The sequence below is a fragment of the Scyliorhinus torazame genome, chromosome 5 (genome assembly GCF_047496885.1).
Source record: "Scyliorhinus torazame isolate Kashiwa2021f chromosome 5, sScyTor2.1, whole genome shotgun sequence".
NCBI classification, from domain to species: Eukaryota; Metazoa; Chordata; class Chondrichthyes; order Carcharhiniformes; family Scyliorhinidae; genus Scyliorhinus; species Scyliorhinus torazame.
Window position 1 is genome coordinate 162,032,967 of NC_092711.1, and position 22,765 is coordinate 162,055,731.

Genomic DNA, 22,765 nt, shown 5'->3' on the forward strand with positions numbered 1-22,765 from the left:
TCTATTCCTTTGCATGACTGGCAATCCTTAACCCCAGAAGTGTCTTTTGCAGTGATGGTTCTCCTGATGATATTCAGGTGCTGATATAATAATAATCTTTATTGTCACAAGTAGGCTTACATTAATACAGCAATGAAATTACTGTGAAAAGCCCCTAGTCGCCACATTCCGGCACCTGTTCGGGTACAGAGGGAGAATTCAGAATGTCCAAATTACCTAACAGCACACCTTTCGGGACTTTTGGGAGGAAACCGGAGCAGCTGGAGAAAACCCACACAGACAGGAGGAGAACGTGCAGACTCCGCACCGACAGTGACCCAAGCCAGGAATCGAACCTGGCACCCTGGTGCTGTAAAGCAACAGTGCTAAGTACTGTGCTACCATGCCGCCCATAACCAAGTGACTCTTCCAAATCCTGAAGTCTTTTTCTGCAAATCGACTAATATCCTGGAAAAGGTATTCACAATGGAAATTAAGAAGACAATTCTAGTTCCTATGAAACATTCTTTTCTCAAAAGCTGTAAATCTCCATCCAACACACTCTCCATTCTCACTCTGCTGTATGTAATATTCATCCTCTCAATTCTCTAAAAGTGCTGATTCAGGCTGACAGCTCACTGCTTCCAGTCTTGGAGAGGCCTGAAAATCTCCATGCAGACTGCAAGACAGAAATATGTCTATATTACTGAACTCAAAATGTGTGCAACAAAGGATTCACTTCCTTTCTCTTCAGTTGCTGCAAGTCACCAACGTCCCCCCCCAGAATGAGACAAGAAATGGAAAGATAAAGTAGACTTGGAGCAGCTGCTCCCTATTGTGGGGCATTCGAGAACGAGAAGAGGTAGCAAATTCAAAACAGAGTTGAGAAGCTGCTTCTCCCAAGGGCTGTGGATCTGTGGAATTCACGACCCCAGAATGCGGTGGAGCTGGGACAGGAGTAAATGTAGGGAGGAGTTAGACAGATTTTTAATCGAGTTTAGGGTTATGGCGAAATCTCAGGATGGTGGAGTTAAGGCCAGGATGAGATCAGCCATGACCGAATGGCAGAGCAGACTTGATGGGCCAGATGGCCTAATTCTGCTCCTATATCTTATAACTTATGAAAGGGGGAGACATTGATTTGCTCCCAGATGTTGCCCAGAGGAGGAAGTTTTAGTCTGAAAATCATTGTCCAACCTCCACATTGTGACATCACAAAGGAGCTCGTCCTCCAAATCAGCCAATAGGAATAAATCTGCTCCGCACTGACGTCATTGCGTTGAAGCACACACGCCCAGCGCGCGGACACGGGTGCCCCGCCCCCACCTTTTGTTCCCCTCCCCCAACACTTCCTCGATACAGTTTCCAGGCAACCGACTGACAGCTCCGGCTATCGATGATTTCCTCTCCCCTGGCCCGGGACTGCGCATGTCTGAGCGACAGGGGCAGCTGCGCATGTGCACGTGAGCTCACAACCGCAGACCTTACTGCTGAGTTGTGACCAATGGGATGATTGGAGGACCGGAAGAACTCTGCTCCTCCGCCAATCAGAGCTCCCCTATTGTCTCATTGCGGAAGCTGGACATGGAGGTTTCTGCCGAGCAAAACTGTTGTTCCTCCAACCCTGAATGAGCTTCACACAGACTCAATCATCTTCCTGTCTCCAACATCTGTGAGTAAAACACTTTCTTTGCTCCCCCTTTCCATTTATTTACTTATTCTGACCTTCAATTGGTGACTTGCAGCAACTGAAGGGAAAGGAAGTGAACCCAGGGAGGGTGCAGACTCTGCAAAGCTTGGCCCAGGTCTCTCTCTTTTAAGGACATTGACATCCTTTGCTCCCTCAGCTTGACACATTTATTTGTCTGGCTAAAAGGATCGTCTCTTTCCTAATGTTCACAATTAAAGGGCTGCTTTCCCCAGGAGATGGCTGACATTTAAGGGGACAGTAAACAGGACATAATTCAACCCAGCCAATTCCTTCCCTCTCAGTTTATTTCCATCATCAGCAAACTGATGGAAGAATTCATCGACAGTGTAATCAAACAGCACTTCACTGAGCAATAACCTGTTCGCAGACGCTCAGTTTGGGTTCCGCCTGGGTCACTCAGCCCCTGACCTAATTACGGCCTTGGTTCAAACATGGACGAAAGAGCTGCATGCCAGAGGTGAGGTGAGAGTGACTGTCCTTGACATCAAGGCAGCATTCGACCAAGTATGGCATCGAGGAGCCCCAGCTAAACTGGAGTCAATGGGAATCAGGGGGAAACCTCCGCTGGTTGGAGTCATACCTGGCATAAAGGAAGATGGTTGTGGTGATTGGAAGTCAATCATCTCATCTCCAGGGCATCACTGCAGGAATTCCTCAGGGCAGTTTCCTCAGCCCAACCAACTTCAGCTGCTTCATTAATGACCACCCTTCTCTCAAAAGGTGAGAAGTGGGGATGTTTATGGATGACTGCACAATGTTCAACACCATTTGCGACTCCTCAGATATTGAAGCAGTCCATGTCGAAACGCAGCATGACCTGGACAGTATCCAGGTGTAGGCTGATAAGTGGCAAGTTACATTTGTGGTACACAAGTGCCAGGCAATGACCATCTCCTACAAAGGAGGATCTAACCACCACCCCTTGACATTCAGTGTCATTCACATCACTGAATCCCCCACAACCAACATCCTGAGGGTTACCATTGATCAGAAATTCAACTGCACTAGCCATATTAATACGGTGGCCACCAGGGCAGGTCAAAGACTACAGCAAATAACGCACCTCCTGACCCCCAAAACCTGTCCACCATATACAAGGAACAGGTCAGGCGTGTAATAGAATAATCACCACTTGCCTGGTTGAATGCAGCTCCAACAACACTCAAGATGCTGCTCTACACCATCCAGAACAAAGCAGCCTGCTTGACTGCTCTCCCTTCCACAAATATTCAAACCCTCCAACACCGACAAACAGTGGCAGCCGTGTATACCATTTACAATGTGCACTGCAGTAAATCACCAAGGTTCCTCAGACAGCGCCTTCCAAACCCATGACCACTACTATCTAGAAGGACAAGAGCAGCAGATACCTGGGAACCCCACCACCTGGAGGTTCACATCCAAGTCACTCACCAGCCGGACTTGGAAATATATCGCCCTTCCTTCATTGTTGCTGGGGGCAATATCCTGGAACTTCTTCCCTGACAGCACAGGGATGTACATACAACTCAAGGACTGCAGCGGTTCAAGAAGGCAACTCATCAGCACCTTCTGAAGGGCAACGAGGGATGGGCAATAAATGCTGGCCTCATCATCGACGTCCATAATGTTATATCGGACAGAGATGTATCTAGTGTTATATGGAATGTATTAAATATATTATTGATGGTTCTGTCATAAAATACATGTATTATTATTTCTAGTTTTGTAATATAGTATTGTACCTACATTATATATTTCCAGTCATACAGTCATTGCAGCACTGACAGAATCCATTTGGTAACTCAAGTCAATGCTGACTCTCTGTACAGCAATCCAGTCAGTCCCATTCCCCCTCGATATCCCTGTTCACCTGAAAGCTTATTTTCTTCATATTATATTTTGAATTGTTGATCATCTCGACTTCCACAACCCTTGTGGGCAGTGGGTTCCTGCTCATGCCCACTCCATGACTAAATAAAATTCTCCCTCAGGATCACCCCATCTCTAATCAGTAAATACACTTAGATGGAGAGTCTCTACTCTTGTGCAGGTTGTAGTGAGTTTAGATTTGTTCATCAGCATCAATCAGCACCTTCAGGAGAATTGGGAGTGGAAGGAAGTGAATCCAATCCGTATATTACACACATTTATTGTCCAGTAACATAGACACATATCTGTCTGGCAGCCTCTGTGTCCAGGACAGGAAGCAGTGAGCATGGATCTGTCAATCAGCCTGATTCAGTGCCTTCATGAGAATTGGGAGGGTGAATATTAGATACAGCAAAGTGAGAATGGAGGGAGAGTGTGTTGAATGGAGATTTAGAGCATTTGAGGGAAAGAGAGAGAGCAAACAATGTTCGATAGAAACTAGAATTGTCTGTTCTGAATTTCTATCCTGTACTGACAGTGATGACTTTTGTCAAATCTTCTTGCAGGAAGTTAGAATAAGAGGGGCTTGAGGCCGATATCTCAAACTAAATATCGCGTCAAGAACTGTCTAAGTCACACAATACTTGGGAACCGAATATCATCGGTCTTGAATCTGGAAGGAGAAATGTTTGTCTATTCTGTCTGCTTCAAAAGATTTTAAACATCAGTGTGTCTGGAAAAGCCACCGAGACACACACACCCGAGTGAGTGTTCCAGAGCACTGACTGTGGAAAGAGCTTTAACCAGTTACACAGCCTGATAAAACATCACACCATTCACATCAGGGAGCGACTGTACATGTATTCTGTGTGTGGACGAAGCTTCAACTGATCGTCCAACGCGGTGAGACGCAAGATCACCCGGACCATGGAGAAACCATGGAAATGTGAGGACTGTGGGAAGGGATTCAAAGGCCCATTCGGGCTGGAAAGGCATCAACGCAGTCACACTGGAGAGAAGGCGTTCACCTGCTCTGTATGTGGGAAGGGATTCACAGCCCCACATGAGCTGGAAAGGCATCAACGGAGTCACACTGGAGAGAAGCCATTCACCTGTTCCCAGTGTGGAAAAGGATTCACTGACATTGGCAACCTGCGGAGACACGAACGAGTTCACACTGGAGAGAGGCCATTCACCTGCTCTGACTGTGGGAAGGAATTCACTCGGTTATCCCACCTGCAGAGACACCATCGAGTTCACACTGGGGAGAGTCCATTCACCTGCTCTGTGTGTGGGAAGGGATTCACTCAGTTACCCAACCTGCTGGTCCACCATCGAGTTCACACTGGGGAGAGGCCATTCACCTGCACTGTGTGTGATAAGGGATTCACTCGGTTAGCCCACCTGCAGGCACACCAGCGAGTTCACACCGGGGAGAGGCCATTCACCTGCACTGTGTGTGGGAAGGGATTCAGTCAATTATCCAGCCTGCTGAGCCACAATGTCACTCACACCAATGAGAGACCCTTTAAATGCTCTGACTGTGGGAGTGGGTTTAAAAGCTCTCAGGTACTGATGATCCACCAGCGCATTCACACTGAGGAGAGACCGTTCAGCTGCTCTCACTGCACAAAGAGCTTTAGAACGTCATCCAACCTGATGAAACACAAGCGAGGTCACACCTAACCATGAAGCAGAATACCTGGAGGCCTTGTTCATTGTGGCCATGGACTTTAACCAGGCCAGCTTCAAGAGTGTACTGCCAAAATTCCACCAACACATCTCCTGTCCCAACAGGGACCCCAACATCCTTGACCACTGCCACACAAACATCAAGGGCGCCTCTCGATCCATCCCCCAACCGCACTTCGGAAAATCGGACCACAAGACGGTGCTCCTTCTCCCGGCATACAAGCAGAAACATAACGGGAGAATCCAATTAAGAAGGTCGTGCAATGCTGGTCTGCGGCAACGGAAGAGCTCCTGCGTGTCTGCTTGGAGTCAGTGGACTGGTCCATATTCAAGAACTCAGCAGCCAACCTAAACGGGTATGCCAGCACCATCACAGACTTCATCAGCAAGTGGGTAGAAGATTGCGTGAAGAAGGTAGTACGTTTGTTACCCAACCAGAAACTATGGTTATTCGGGAGATTCGGAAGGCCACATCTGAGGAGTTCAAGACAGGTGACGCTGACCTATACAAGAAATCTAGGTGCGACCTCTGCAAAGCGAACAGGGACATCAAAAGACAATACCAGACTAATTCAATGCATTCTATGTTCACTTCAGCAGGAAACCAACAAACATTTGTCAACTGACCCAGCAGCCTTGGACACACCCATACCCAGCGTCACAGCCTCCCAAGTCAGATTGGCCTTCTTGAAAGTGAACCCTCGGTAAGCGGTGGGTCCTGACAGGAGCCCTGGGCGTGCACCCAGGTCCTGCACGGACCAATTGGCGGATGTGTTTCCGGACATCCTCAATCTCTCCCTACTCCGTTCCGAGGTTCCCACCTGCTTCAAAAAGACCACCATCCATACCGGTGCCAAAGGAGAACCAGGCAATGTGCCTCAACGCCTACCATCCGGTGTCCTTGACATCGATCATTATGATGTGCGTCGAGAGTTTGGCCATGAGACACATCAACTTCAGACTCCCAGAGTGCCTTGATCCACTGTAATTCGCATACCACCGCAACCGGTCCACCGCAGACGCCATGGCCCTACCTGTCCACCGCAGATGCCACCGCCATCTCCCTGGCCCTACACTCATTCCTGGAGCATCTCGACAACAAGGACTCCTATGTCAGACTCCTATTCATTAACTACAGCTCCGCCTTCAACACCATAATCCCAGGCAAGCTCATATCAAAACTCCAAAACCTAGGACTTAGCTCCTCCCCCTGCAATGGGATCATCAACTTCCTGACCCACAGACGACAATCAATAAGGATAAACGACAATGCCTCCTCCACGGTAGTCCTCAATACCGGGGCTCCACAAGGCTGCTTACTTAGCTCCCTATATGCAAAATTTGGCTCAACCTCCACCTCTGTGTTTGCTGATGACACGACCGTAGTGGGTCGGATCTCAACCAACAATGGGTCAGCGTACAGGAGGGAGATAGAGAACCTAGTGGCATGGTGTAATGACAATAATGTCAGCAAAACTAAGGAGCTGGTCATTTACTTCAGGAAGCAAAGTATCGTACACACCCCTGTCTGCATTAATGGGGCCGAGGTGGAGATGGTTGACAGCTTCAAATTCCTCGGTGTGCACATCACCAACAATCTGTCCTGGTCCACCCACGTCGATACTACGACCAAGAAAGCACAAGAGCGCCTATACTTCCTCAGGAAACTAAGGAAATTCAACATGTCCACATTGAATCTTACCTTTTATTACAGATATACCATAGAAAGCATCCTATCTGGCTGCAGCACAGCTTGGTATGGCAACTGCTCGGCCCAAGACCGTAAGAAACTGCAGAGTCGTGAACGCAGCCCAGTCCATCACACGAACCTGCCTCCCATCCATTGACCTGTCATGGCTTATATGTTCCCAGTGCCCCATTCTATCCCTGCAGCACTGCAGTTTAGTTCCCTCAAATGCCGATCCAATTTCTGTTTGAAATCTTGCATTGACTTCATTTCCACACAACACCTGCCCCTCACAGGTAGCAAGTTCCAGGTCATTACCATTCACCGCATCAAAATATTCCCCGCCCCTCCAACTCGATTTTCAAATTTACTGATGACACCACCATAGTGGGTCGGATCTCAAACAATGACGAGACAGAGTACAGGAATGAGATAGAGAATCTGGTGAACTGGTGTGACGACCATAATCTCTCCCTCAATGTCAACAAAACGAAGGAGATTGTCATCGACTTCAGAAAGCGTAGTGGAGAACATGCCCCTGTCTACATCAATGGGAACGAAGTAGAAAGGGTCAAGAGCTTCAAGTTTTTAGGTGTGCAGATCACCAACAACCTGTCCTGGTCCCCCCCATGCCGACACTATAGTTAAGAAAGTCCACCAACGACTCTACTTTCTCAGAAGACTAAGGAAATTTGGCATGTCAGCTATGACTCTCAACAACTTTTACAGATGCATCATAGAAAGCATTCTTTCTGATTGTATCACAGCTTGGTATGGATCCTGCTCTGCCCAAGACCGCAGGAAACTACAAAAGGTCGTGAATGTAGCCCAATCCATCACACAAAATAGCCTTCCATCCGTTGACTCTGCCTATAATTCCCGCTGTCTCGAAAGGCAGCCAGCATAATTAAGGACCCCACACACCCCGGACATATTCTCTTCCACCTTCTTCCGTCAGGAAAAAGATACAAAGGTTTGAGGTCACGTACCAACCGACTCAAGAACAGCTTCTTCCATACTGCCATCAGACTTTTGAATGGACCTAGCTCGTATTAAGTTGATCTTTTCTCTACACCCTAGCTATGACTGTAACATTATATTCTGCAATCTCTCCTTCCTTTCCCATGAACGGTATGCATTGTCTGTATAGCATGCAAGAAACAATACTTTTTACTGTATACCAATACATGTGACAATAATAAATCAAATCAAATAAACCTGTCATATTCTTGTCCACCTCTCTAAAATCTCCCCTCGACCTCCTTTGCTCCGAGGTGAACAATCCCAGGCCTGACATGAACAAACAAACAGAATATGTTAATACCTGAGATCGAACGGGAATGTTTAATTTCTGTTTGAAAGATACTGGGAATATTGTCCTGGACAATTAATGATTGGAATGTTTGCCTTGGGTGTGGGTGAATGGAATATATCAATCTGGTATCCTCCGACGTTCTAGTGAAAGTCTGGAATGTGCAGACGGGATGAAAAAGTTGATCACTATCTCTTGGAAATATTGACGTGCTTTAAAAAAAAATTTAGAGGACCCAATTATTTTTTTCCACTAAAGGGGCAATTTAGCGTGGCCAATCCACCTGCCCAGCACTTCTTTTGGGTTGTGGGGGTGAGACCGACGCAGACACAGGGAGAACGTGCAAACTCCTCACAGACAGTGACCTGGGGCCGGGACCGAACCCAGGTCCTCGGCGTCGTGAGGTAGCAATGCTGACCACCGTGCCACCCAGATATATTTACACCCTGGTCCATGAACTTTATTTTAAAGAAATCCACATTTGAAAGCCCAGATACTACACAAAATATCACCACCATAACAGGGCAGGTAAGACCAACAGACACTCACTTTGATCTTTTCATCAGAGCATCTGAGAGTTAAGAATATGTGACATGATTTTGGGGACACCGGTGTGGATGTGCAGATGTGATTTCTTACATGTGAAAAATAACAAGCCTAAATTCATGATGAAATGGACTGAAGACCGGGTCCCAAACACACACAGCTACTGGAGACACAGCAGGAGATGAAATGGTTAATGTGGCCGGGGGATTGAGACACCATTGTGACATCATCAAGACATTGACACACTCCAGAGAGAAACTGACTTTAAAACAATCAGGATAGAATTAAACACACTGGACATGGTCAAAGTGGGAGTGAAATTAAAGTGATAATGGGACAATGAAGGACTTGGGAGGAATAATACTGAGTAAGAACTATCCACAAGTTGGATAAGAGTAATTAGAGAGCTAGAGAATCTTTTACATCCATGCTTGATCTGTTCCTTGAAGCATCTGTCCTAATGTGCCAGTGACATAGAACTCACGGTGCTCCTTCAGGAGAAGAAAAGATCGAGTAGATGTTACCCCAGGTGGAGCCAGAACAGAACGGGAAAATAACTGAATGAAATTGAGTGAGGGGTCAGAGAGAGTTTTCCTCCCCCTCAAGGTGTGGACTGTAAAAATCCTGGAGGACCCCCTACTTCAGGTTTTCTTGCTAATTAATGAACGTTAAATTAAATTCTATGACTGGCTGTGGATTTATTTTTATTTGATTGTTACACTTCTCCTGTTTTTATTCCTGTTGTGATTACGCTCTGGGTCAGGATGGTTGACAGGTGACAGGATGGGAAATTGTGGTTTGGGTCTTCACTGACCAAATGTTTTATTGATCCGAAAGGTGTAAAAGGGACCAAACTCCAGCAGAAATCGAGCAGAGCTGAGAACAGACGACATGCTGTGTGGGAACAGGGAGATAAACAGCTCCCAGAGGACAGAGAAAACAAGAGTGCCTGGAATCCTGGACAACACCTGGGTGTCAAGGCCACCATGTTTTCACTGCTTGGCATGGGAATGCTGACTCCCTGTACTGGGGACGGAGCGTGGGGAAGACAATTATTTGAGAGTTTGACGTGGCTTGGGCGGGTACAGATGGTTCAATGACAGGTTTTGTAATTGGTCCATGTGCAAGGAATCTTTTTAAAATCCTTGTCTGTTCTATGTGTCCCTTTATTTTACTGTCTTGCTCACTGCTGCACTATTGCAGTTTCTGGGTTTGAACTACAGACTTTGGAAACACCCCGCTGCAAGCTGTTAGTTGAACTGGCCAAAGGGATTCCCCTCTGTGCTGTGTGGTAGGGTCCCGTGATGTCATTTTGATGGACTTGACTAGCAGTCAATCAGCTCAGATTTACCCCATTCTTCATTGTGATTGGTGGAACCCTTCAGAAACCTCTGAAGGGAAGGCTAGGAGAAGAAGCAATCTCCATTTTAATTCACTTCTATTTACACCTGGAAGGCAGCACACTGCAAGTCTGGACTCTCTCTATTACCCCTCTGCCTGGAGATTTAAAATGCTTCCAGCCAGCCTGTGAAAGCGAAAGTAGATCTCTCTCAGCTGAGGGCTTGTGGCCAAATATCTTCCTCTTTCTGCACAACCTGGGAGCTGTTGGCAAGTTGTCATTTCCGTTCTGATTAAGCAACTGTGAGGCCAGAGCTCTGAGTTTTCTCTCACCTGTTGGACTCCTCCTGAGGGTTCAGGATAAAGAGAGGAGCCATTGAACATCCATTTAAAACTCTCATGTTGAGAACTTCAGTGAGGCTGGTTGTCCGTCTGGTGGTCCATCAATGACCCTGACTCCACCACTCCCTGGAGAAGAGAGATTCACAGACTCATAGACCTCAGGGGAAAGAAATATCCTCATCTGCGTCTTCAATGGGAAATCCTTTTTAAATGTAGTTCTAGTCTCTGCCACAAGGGGAAACATCCTCTCCACATTCTCTCTGTCAGTTCCACTCAAGATTTCACATGTTTCAATAAGATCATCTCTCATTTTTCTAAACTGCAATGGATACAGTCCCAACCTGTCCAACCCTTCCTCAGAGGGTTACCTCCCCATTCCAGGAACCGATGGAGTCAACTTTCTCTGAACTGCTTCTAATGCATTTCATTTTGAAATAAGGAGACCCAAACTATACACAGTGCTCTAAATATGGTCTCACCAAGGCCCTGTACAACTGCAGCAAAACATCCCAACTTTTATATTCCAGTCCCTTTGCAACAAATGACAATATTCAATTTGCCTTCCTAATCACTTGCTGTACCTGCAAACTAATTTACTATGGTTCCTGTACCAGGACACTGTCATGTGAGGGTACCTTTAAGACATGGATGTTTAAGCAATGTACCTTTAAGAAAACAGTGATGTCAGAATGGGTGGGGCTGAGCTTAGGTCAACCACTTTGCAGGTTTTTAGTTTCAGTTTAAAAAGCAGCGTGTGTGTGTCTGTGTGTTTCCAGTGAGCTGCAAGTTTTGAAAAGAGCTGGGTGTGTGTCTGTGTTTTGCAGTGAGCTGGATCTCTACCATGAAAGACTATCTCTGGATCATTTGGGTGATTTAAAGTAAAGCCTTTAACCTGATGTGATACTGTTTCAAGGTGTTAAGTCTCTTGGAAGTTTGAAGGAACATTTTAAGGAGTTATTTACTGTTGCAATATTTTCTGAGTTATCTTTGAAGTAAGGGGTGTTAAGAGATCCAAAGTTTATTTTAGATGTTAAGTTGAGTTCATGGAATAAACAGTGTTTTGTGTTTAAAAACCCACGTGTCCATAATTGTAATCCCACATCTAAGGAAAAAGCCGTGTGCTCGGAAAAGCAAGAAATCCATTAAAGGGAGAGGTTGGTTGAACTCCATGATACATTTTGGGGTTCTGAAAACGCCCAGATCTCGCTGTACCTCATGCTTCAGCAATCTCTCACCATTTAAATAATGTTCTGTATTATTTAACCCTTTCTGCCAAAGTGGACACATTCACATTTTCCCAAGTTATGGTCCGTCTGTCAATTTGTTCCCACTCACTTAACCTATTTCTTGTCGATTATTATTTGTCATTTGCAGACTCCTTAAGTTCACTTCACAAATTACTTTCCTACCAAGCTTTGTGCCATCATCAAATTTAGCTGCCATACATTCAATCCCATCACCCAACTCATTCAGATAGTTTGTAAAATAGTTGAGGGCCCAGCACTGATCCTTGTGACATTCCACTTGTTGCATCTTACCAACCCAAACGTAACCCATTTATACCTACTCTCTGCTTCCTGTTAGCTAACCAACCTTCTAACCATGCTGATATGTTGCTCCTCCCGCCCACCCCACCATCCTGAGCTCTTATTATGTGCAATAACCTTTGATGTGGCACCCTGGGGAATACCTTCTGGAAACCTAGATAAACAGGTTCCCCTATATTGACATTCCTTGTTATTTCCTGAAAAAGACTCCATAAATTAGTCAATCCCAATTGACTCTCTGAACCATATTTTCAAACATTGTGTCAAAAACTAAAATCTCCTCTCCCCCTCTGGCTCCTTTACAATTAGCTTAAGAGAGACTCACTTTCAGTTAAAGAGCCTGTCAACCTCTTTCACCCACTTTCCCCAAAGTGAATGAATTTAAGCAGAAAAATACCACCAAAAATCAAATATTTTCAATGAAACAAGTTTATTCATGAAATAGAACATGGTTGTAAATAATATCGGAACATTACTTGCGGATCAAAGACAACCAGAGTAAAAGAGTAACCATGAAAGGATGTTCACAATATTCGGGACCCAAATGTTTCTCTTCGGTTCCTCTGTAGCTTGTTCCTCTGACTCCCCACTTTGAACACAGGAGCACAAAACCCTGGGTTCGAGACACCATCAGCCCTGATCATCCCCATCACCTGATTTCCCAGTCAGTCCTCCAGCAGCTTCCTGTCTATTAGTGTGACACCCATGGCAGATTCCCAACTGGGGCACAGGTCCCGTTCTTCTCAGCTAAATTCAGCCCTCAGCTCAGTTGCCTCGCTGTCATTGACACGATCAATAACGAGACAGAAAGGTGCCAGAGGCTTAAATAGGTAGACAGAACTTGTAGATTAGAATCTCTGTAAAGATCAGTAACTTCAAAACAAAAATCAAATCCCCAGTCAACAAATTAAAGGATCACATGACATGACTTGAGGTTTTATAACTTTTACTGGAACAAACAAACTAGAAGCAACATTAACTAAATATTATTTTTGTAGGAAACCTACACCATAAAAGTATCAGTCCAAAGTGATTCCTGAGGGTTCCGTTCTTTTCTTTTCCCAATCTGGCAGCCTTTAACTCCAGAACTGTCTTTCACAGTGAAAGATTGGCGAGCTACCAGAAAACTGAGACTAACCATAAATAGGTCATTATTTGGTTGGCAAGATGTAACGAGTGGTGTGTCACAGGGATCAGTGCTGGGGAGTCAATCTTTTACAATTTATATCAATGACTTGGATGATGGGTCTGAAGGTAATGATTATTGAGTTTGCTGTTGATGCAGGCAAAAAGGAAAAGGAGGTGGTGTTGCACTGATAATAAGGAACGGCATCAGTACATTAGTAAGGGAGGATCTCAGATCAGGAATACAAAATGTGAAATCTGTTTGGGTGGAGCTAAGGAACAGCATGGGACGGGTTTGGTGCCAGAGGCACAGTGCTGCCTACACACCCCAAGGAGGTTGTACAGTTTTTTACAGAACTGTTGGCCTGTCCGGACGGTGTTTCTCACGGAGATTACTGCCTGTGCCCAGGCACGATGAACGGTGGCAGCTGGCTGCCTCCTTCCCGGGCCGCGGTACAGGGTTGCCCGCCTCTCCTTCACGGCATCCAGCAGGGTCTCAAGCTCGGTGTCCGTAAAGCGGGGTGCCACTCTCCTCACTGCCATCTTGTTGGCTGGGATGGTGTGTGGGGAGTAAAGTGTGTTTATGCAGCTTGTCAGCCTCCTGAGTGTCAATCGTGAATCCGGCAAATCCGGCACCGTTTCTCATTGGAATGGATTGAGTTCCATGTGGTGCCGGTCCTGGCCCCTCAACAGTCGTTGAATTGGACCAGGTGCGGCATCAGTTTTGCTATCGTAGAACTCGCGAATCCTGTCCTAGCATCAACACTTAGTCTCAGGAATGGAAAATTTAGCCAAAGAAGTCTCCCAAAATTAGAGATCCAAGGAACGAGGGAGAATGAGGAATAAAGGATTACTAAGAGGCTGCATTGGAGAAATTAATGGGATTGAATATTGATAAGTCCGGGAGACCTGATATTCCACATCTCAGAGTGTTGAAAGAGGTTGCTATCGAGATCACAGATACATTGATGATCATCTTCCACAATTCTATAGATTCTGGAATGGTTCCTGCAGATTTAAGGTAGCAAATGTCACCCTATTGTTCAGGAAGGGAGGGAGAGAAAAAATGGTGAACTACAGACCTGTTAGCCTGACATCAGTATTGGGAAAATACCAGAATCTATTATAAAGCATGTGATAAATGGACACCTGGATAATAATAATTAACCTGGATTTATGATATGGAGATGCCAGTGTTGAACTGGGGTGGGCACAGTAAGAAGTCTTACAACACCAGATGAAGGAGCTGCGCTCCGAAAGCTAGTGATTCAAAACAAACCTGTTGGACTTTAACCTGGTGTTGTAAGACTTCTTAACATGGATTTAGGAATAGGTAATCATGTTTGACAAACCTTTTGGAGTTTTTGAGGATGTTATTAACAGAATTGATAAAGGGGAGTCCGTGGATGTGGCACACTTGGATTTTCAGAAGGTTTATGATAAACACCCCACAGGAGGTTAGTCAGCAAAATGAAAACACATGGGATGGGAGGTAATATACTGGCATGGATTGAGGATTGGCCAACAGGCAGAAAACAGAGAGGAGGAATAAATGGGTCATTCTCACCTTAGCAGTTGGGACGAGTGGGTTACTGCAAAGATCAGTACTTGGGCCCCAGCTGTTCATAGTTTATACAATGATTTGGATGTGAGGACTAAATGTAATATTTCCAAGTTCGTAGATGACACAAAACTGGGTGGGAATGTGTGTTGTGAGGAAGATGTAAAGTCTGGTATTGTCTCTTGGCATCCCTGTTGGCTTTGCAGAGGTCGTACCTAGATTTTTTTGCATAGGTCAGGATCGCTTCTCTTGAACTCCTCACACCCGGTCTTCAGTAGGGAGTGAATCTCCCGATTAAACCACTCTTTCTGGTTGGGTAACGTACGTACTACCTTCTTTGACACACAATCTTCTACACACTTACTGATGAAGTCTGTGGTGGCGCTGGCATACTCGTTTAGGTTGGCTGCTGTGTTCTTGAATATGGACCAGTCACTGACTCCAAGCGGTCGAGTAGGAGCTCTTCTGTTACCTCAGACCAGCACTGCACAACCTTCTTAAACGGATTCGCCCGCTCAGGTTTCTGCTTGTATGCCGGGAGAAGGAGCACCGTCTTGTGGTCCGATTTTCCGAAGTGCGGTCAAGGGATGGATCATCAGGCGCCCTTGATGTTTGTGTAGCAGTGGTCAAGGATGTTGGGGCCCCTGTCAGGACAGGAGATGTGTTGGTGGAAGTTTGGCAATACACTCTTGAGGTTAGCCTGGTTGTCCCCGGCCACGATGAACAAGGCCTCTGGGTATTCTGTTTCATTTTTATTTATAGTGGTTACAATTCATCAAGCGCATTCTTCACTTCCGCCTGGGGTGGGATGTAGACCGCCGTGATGATGACAGAAGTGAACTCCATGGAAGGCAGTATGGACGGCAGTTCACAGTCGGGTATTCCAGGCCGGGGAGCAGTAGTTCGTCAGGGTCGCCACGTCCTAGCACCAGGAGTTGATGAGAAGACAAATCCCTCCACCCACTCCAGGTTCAGTCCTGGATGTGATTAACAGCAGGAATAACAGCAGTATCTAACCGTCATCACTTGTGAACCCTTTGATGTCTGAGCATGTTGGATGACTCCCTGCGCACAGTTACAGCAGGTGAATGGCCTCTTTCCAGTGTGGACTCGCTGGTGTGTCAACAGGGCAGATAAATCACACAATCTCCTACCACAATCAGAGCAGGTGAATCAAGTGTGAACTCGCTGGTATCTCCGCAATGTGGATGATGTTTGAAATCTCTTTGTGCAGTGAGAGCAGCTGAACAGTTTCTCCTCAGTGTGAATGCACTGGTGTTCCATCAGTACCTGAGAGCTTTTAAACCCACTCCCACAGTCGGAGCATTTAAAGGGTCTCTCATTGGTGTGAGTGACATTGTGGCTCAGCAAGTGATGACCGAGTGAATCTTTTCCCAGTCGGAGAGGTGAACGCGCTTTCCCCGGTGTGAGCTCGCTCGTGTTTCATCAGGTTGGATGAGGTTCTAAAGCTCTTTGTGCAGTGTGGATGCGCTGGTGGGACATCAGTAGCTGGGAGCTTTTGAAATCCCTCCTGCAGTCAGAGCATTTAAAGAGCCTGCTCTTGGTGTGAGTGACATAGTGGCTCAGCAGGTTGGATGATTGAGTGAATCCCTTATCACACACAGAGCAGATGAACGGCTTCTCCCCGGTGTGAACTCGCTGGTGTGCCTGCAGGTTTGATAACTGAGTGAATCCCTTATCACACATAGTGCAGGTGAATGGCCTCTCCCCGGTGTGAACTCGCTGATGTCTCTGCAGGTGGGCTAACCGAGTGAATCCCTTTTCACACTGAGAGCAGGTGAAAGGCCTCTCTCCAGTGTGAACTTGCTGGTGTCTCTGCAGGCTGGATAACTGAGTGAATTCCTTCCCACAGTCAGAGCAGGTGAAAGGCCTCTCCCCAGTGTGAACTCGTTCGTGTCTCCGCAAGTTGCCAATGTCAGTGAATCCCTTTCCACACTGAGAGCAGGGGAAAGGCTTCTCTCCAGTGTGACTGCGTTGATGCCTTTCCAGCTCGTGCGGGGCTATGAATCCCTTCCCACACATAGAGCAGGTGAACGGCCTCTCTCCAGTGTGACTGCGTTGATGCCTTTCCAGCCCGTACACGCCTTTGAACCCCTTCCCACAATCCTCACATTTCCATGGTTTCTCCATGGTCCGGGTGCTCTTGCGTCTCACCGCGTTGGACGATCTGTTGAAGCCTCGTCCACACACAGAACACCTATACAGTCTCTCCCTGCTGTGAATGGTGTAGTATTTTTTCAGGCTGTGTCAGTGGTTAAAGCTCTTTCCACAGTCAGTGCTATGTAACAGTCTCACACGGGTGTGTGTGTGTCTCAGTGCTTTTCCAGACACACGGATGTTTAAAATCTCTTGAAGCAGACAGAATAGACAAACATTTCGCCTTCTAGATTCAAAGGTCGATGATATTCGGTTCCCAAGAATTGAGTGACTCAGTCAGTTCTTGATGTGATATTTAGTTTGAGATATCGGCCTCAAATTCCTCTCGTTCGAACTTCCTGCAAACAGATTTTATAATAGTAATCATTGTTAGTACAGGATAGAAACTCAGAACAGACAATTCTAATTTCCAGCGAACATTCTTTCCTCTCTCTTTCCCTGAAATGCTCTAAATCTCAATCCCACACTCTCCCTCCATTCTCACTCTGCTGTATCTAATATTCACCCTCCCAATTCTCCTGAAGGCACTGAATCAGGCTGATTGACAGATCCATGCTCATTGCTTCCTGTCCTGGACACAGAGGCTGCCAGACAGATATATGTCTATGTTACTGGACGATAAATGTGTGTAATGTACGGACTGGATTCACTTCCTTCCCCTCCCAATTCTTCTGAAGGTGCTGATTGATGCTGATCAACAAATCTAAACTCATTACAACCCGTACAAGAGTAGAGACTCTCCATCTAAGTATATTTACTGATTAGAGATGGGATGATTCGGAGGAAGAATTTTATTTAGTCATGGAGTGGTCATGGAGCAGGAACCCACTGCCCACAAGGGTTGTGGAAGTCGAGATGATCAATAATTCAAAATAAAATATGAAGAAAATAAACTTGCAGGGGAACAGCAGGGGCTGTTTAGCACAGGGCTAAATCGCTGGCTTTGAAAGCAGTCCAGCAGCACGGTTCAATTCCCGTAACAGCCTCCCCGAACAGGCGCCGGAATGTGGTGACTAGGGACTTTTCACAGTAACTTCATTTGAAGCCTACTTGTGACAATAAGCGATTTTCATTTCATTTAGGGGCTGTTTAGCACAGGGCTAAATCGCTGGCTTTGAAAGCAGACCAAGGCAGGCCAGCAGCACGGTTCAATTCCTGTAACAGCCTCCCCGAACAGGCGCCGGAATGTGGCGACTAGGGGCTTTTCACAGTAACTTCATTTGAAGCCTACTTGTGACAAGCGATTTTCATTTCATTTCATTTTTCAACAGGGATATTGAGGGGGAATGGCACTGACTGGATTACTGTACAGAGAGTCAGCATTGACTTGAGTTCCCAAATGGATTCTGTCAGTGCTGCAATGACTGTATGACTGGAAATATATAATGTAGGTACAGTACTAATTACAAAACTAGAAATAATAATACATGTATTTTATCACAGAACCATCAATAATAGATCTAATATATTCCATATAACACTAGATAGATCTCTGTCTGATATAAAATGTTAAAAATTCATTTATGAGACGTGAGAGTCGCGGTTCAGCCAGCATTTATTGCCCATCCCTAGTTGCCCTTCAGAAGGTGGTGATGAGTTGCCTTCTTGAACTGCTGCAGTCCTTGAGTTGTAGGTACATCCCCTGTGCTTCAGGGAAGGAGTTCCAGGATGTTGTCGCAGCAACAATGAAGGAAGGGCAATATATTTCCACGTCCGTCTGGTGAGTGACTTGGAGGTGAACCTCCAGGTGGTGAGGTACCCAGGTATCTGCTGCTCTTGTCCTTCTAGATAGTAGTGGTCGTGGGTTTGGAAGGTGTTGTCTGAGGAACCTTGGTGAGTTACTGCATTGCACATTGTAGATGGTATACACGGGTGCCACTGTTCTTCGGTGGTGGAGGGTTTGAATATTCGTGGAACGGGGAGCAGTCAAGCAGGCTGCTTTGTTCTGGATGGTGTAGAGCAGCATCTTGAGTGTTGTTGGAGCTACACTCAACCAGGCAAGTGGTAATTATCCTAATACACGCCAGACTTGTGCCTTGTATATGGTGGACAGGCTTTGGGGGTCAGGAGGTGCGTTACTCACTGTAATCTTTGGCCTGCCCTGGTGGCCACCATATTAATATGGCTAGTCCAGTTCAGTTTCTGATCAATAGTATCCCTCAGGATGTTGGTTGTGGAGGATTCAGCGATACTAATGCCACTAAATGTCAAGGGGCGGTGGTTAGATCCTCCTTTGTGGGAGATGGTCATTGCCTGACACTTGTGTAGCACAAATGTAACTTCCACTTATCAGCCCACATCTGGATACTGTCCAGGTCATGATGCATTTGGACATAGACTGCTTCATTATCTGAGGAGTCACGAATGGTGCTGAACATTGTGCAGTCATCCACAAACATCCCCACTTCTCACCTTATCATGAAAGGGAGGTCATTGATGAAGCAGCAAAAGATGGTTGGGCCAAGGACTGCACCCTGAGGAACTCCTGGAGCTGAGATGATTGACCTCCAACCACCACAACCATCTTCCCTTGTGCCAGGTATGACTCCAACCAGCGGAAAGTTTTCCCCGATTCCCATTGACTGCAGTTTAGCGGGGGCTCCTTGATGCCATACTCGGTCAAACGCTGCCTTGATACCAAGGGCAGTCACTCTCACCTCAACTCTGGCATTCAGCTCTTTTGTCCATGTTTGAACCAAGGCTGTAATGAGGTCAGGTGCTGAGTGACCTTGGTTGGACCCAAACTGAGCGTCCACGAGCAAGTTTTGCTGAGTAAGTCACACTTGATAGCGCTGTTAATGAGTCCTTTCATCACTTTGCTGATGGTGGAGAGTATTCCAACAGGGAAGTAATTGGTTGGGTTTGATTTGTTCTGTTTACTGTTCCCTTTCATGTCAGCCATCTCCTGGGGAAACTAGCCCTTTAAATGTGAACATTAGGAAAGAGACCATCATTTTAGACAGACAAATAAATGTGTCAAGCTGAGGGTGCAAAGGCTGTCAATGTCTTTCAGACAGAGAGAGACCTGGGCCAACCTTTCCAGAGTCTGTACCCTCCCTGGGTTAATTTTCTTTCCTTTTCGTTGCTGCAAGTCACCAGTTGAAGGTCAGAATGAGACAATAAATGGAAAGAGGGAGAAAAGAAAGTGTTTTACTCACAGATGTTGGAGACAGGAGTCTGTGTGCAGCTCAAGCTCATTCAGGGTTGGGGGAACAACAGTTTTGCTCGGCAGAAACCTCCATGTCCAGCTTCCGCAATGAGACAATGGGGGAGCTCTGATTGGTGGAAGAGCAGAGTCCTTCCGGTCCTCCAATCTTCCTATTGGTCAACACCTCAGCAGGCAGGTCAGCGGAAGTGATCTCGCCTGCACATGCGCAGATTCCCCTTCCCTCAGACATGCGCAGTCCCGGGTCAGGGGATGGGGAGACCACCGACGGCCGGAACTGTCAGCCGGTTGCCTGGGAACCTTGTCTCGAGGATAAGTGGGGGATGGGGAACAATGGATGGGGCGGGGCTCCCGCGTCTGCGCGCTGGCAAGTGACGTCACCGCAGAGCGGACTCATTCCTATTGGTTGATTTAGAGGACGAGTTCGTTTGGGATGTCACAATGTGGAGGTTGGACAATGAGTTTCAGACTAAAACTTCCTCCTCTGGGCAACATCTGGGAGCAAATCAATGCCTTTCATAAGATATAGGAGCAGAATGAGGCCATTTGGCCCATCGAGTATAACCCTTCAACCCGATTAAAAATCTGCCTAACTCCTCCCTAAATTTACTCACTGTCCCAGCTCCACCGCACTCTGGGGTAGTGAATTGCACAGATTCACAGCCCTTTGGGAGAAGCAGCTTCTCCTCAACTCTTTAGAATTTGCTACCTCTTTTTTTAAATAATCTTCTTTGTCACAAGTAGGCTTACATTAACACTGCAATGAAGTTACTCTGAAAAGCCCCAACGCTCCACATTTTGGCTCCTGTTCGGGCACACAGGGAGAATTCAGAATGTCCAAATTATCTAACAGCCCGTCTTTCGGGGTTTGTGGGAGGAAACCGAAGCACCCGGTGGAATCATAGAATTTACAGTGCAGGCGGAGGGCATTCAGCCCATCGAGTCTGCACCAACCCCTGGAAAGAGCACCCCACCCTAGCCCATGCCTCCACCCCATCCCCGTAACCCAGTAAACCCACCTAACCTTTTTGGATACTCAGGACAATTTATCATGGCCAATCTACCTTTTATCATGGCCAATCCATATAACCTGCACATCTTTGGACTGTGGGAGGAAACCAGGGCACCCGTACAAAACCTATAAAGACACGGGGAGAACACACAGACTCAACACAGCCAGTGACCCAAGCCGGAACCGAACCTGGGACCCTGGAGATGTGAAGCAACTGTGCTCACCACTGTGCTACCATGCTGCCCATCTTATCCTAAGACTATTACCGCTCGTTCTAGAATGCCTGAAAGACGTGCTGTTAGGTGGATTGAACATTCTGAATTCTCCTTCTGTGTACCCGAACAGGCGCCAGAATGTGGCGACACGGGGAGTTTCACAGTCACTTCATTGCCGTGTGTTTTTTTTAATTTAAAGTACGCAATTCATTTTTTCCAATTCAGGGGCAATTTAGCATGACCAATCCACCTAGGCTGCACATCTTTGGGTTGTGGGGGCGAAACCCACGCAAAAACAGGGAGAATGTGCAAACTCCGCATGGACAATGACCCAGATCCGGGATCGAACCTGGTACCTCGGCGCCATGAGGCGACAGTGCTAACCACTGCGCCACCGTGCTGCCCCATTGCGGTGTTAATGTAAGCCTACTTGTGACAAAAATAAAGATTATTATTATTATTATTATTAAGTAGGAGTAGCCTCTCCAAGGCAGCCTTCAGGACGCGCGACAATGCAGAATCGCCAAGCAGAAACTTATAGCCAAGTTCCACACATGGGTACGGCCTTGACCGGGACCTTGGATTCATGTCACATTACATTCAGCCCCCCCTCCCCGCCCCCCCCCCCCCCCCCCCCCCCCCCCCCAACCATCTGGCCTGGGCTTGCAAAATTCTGGCTTGAGACAATTGGCACCTCTTTAACCTGTGATTATCCCTCTCTCCAGTCACTCCGCCTGGACCTGTAAATACTTAATTACCTGCAAAGACTCGCATTCAAAAGTACTGTATCATTGACTTTCTCTATGTATATGTTTCTGGAACCCACCTCTTCATTCACCTGAGGAAGGAGCTGTGCTCCGAAAGCTAGTGATTTGAAACAAACCTGTTGGACTTTAACCTGTAAGACTGTGGGCTTGTCAGCTGTACAGTGAAACCAGGCATCCAACAGCCACAGAGTCCTCTAATATTGGACACTGGGTTATCCCTGTTCTGTAAAAAACAGACCTATCTGATACTGGGGGTGATATAGTTAACCTGACCCTTAATTCATTCAATTCCAAAAGTGAATAACATTGATTCAAGTATAGTGATTACTCTGTTAATCTGTCAACAAAGTGGTGTCAGTTCATGCAGATCGCAGTCTGAACTCAATTTCATTACTTATTTTTGTTACTGACTAGTATAGTGTCCAATCTAAAAGGACGGTAGCACGGTGGTTAGCACAGTTGCTTCTCAGCTCCAGGGTCCCAGGTTCAATTCCCGGCTTGGGTCACTCTCTGTGAGGAGTCTGCACTTTCTCCCCGTGTCTGCGTGGGTTTCCACCGGGTACTCCGGTTTCCTCCCACAGTCCAAAGATGTGCAGGTTAGGTGGATTGGTCATGATAAATTGCCCTTAGTGTCCAAAAAAGATTAGCTGGGGTTACGGGGGTAGGGTGGAGGTTGGAGGGCTTAAGTAGGGTGCTCTTTCCAAGAGCCGGTGTAGACTCGATGGGCCAAATGGCC

General features: G+C 46.5%; 1 protein-coding gene and 1 long non-coding RNA gene across 2 annotated transcripts in view; one reads left to right on the forward strand and one right to left on the reverse strand.

Annotated features, from left to right (window-relative positions):
* Positions 1–1,541: 1,541 nt before the first annotated feature.
* Positions 1,542–22,765, forward strand: part of LOC140422234 (uncharacterized) — a 52,805-nt gene continuing 31,581 nt past the window's right edge. Inside the window, exons 1-2 of the mRNA XM_072507240.1 lie at positions 1,542–1,651; positions 4,108–4,935. Coding sequence (XP_072363341.1) covers positions 4,469–4,935 — 467 coding nt within the window. The 5' untranslated portion in view covers positions 1,542–1,651; positions 4,108–4,468. The remainder of the gene's footprint in view (positions 1,652–4,107; positions 4,936–22,765) is intronic.
* Positions 12,419–20,152, reverse strand: LOC140422274 (uncharacterized). Its single transcript, XR_011947348.1, has 2 exons — positions 20,028–20,152; positions 12,419–17,207 (listed from the first exon to the last, which is right to left on the reverse strand). It is a non-coding gene; the product is annotated as an uncharacterized lncRNA (long non-coding RNA).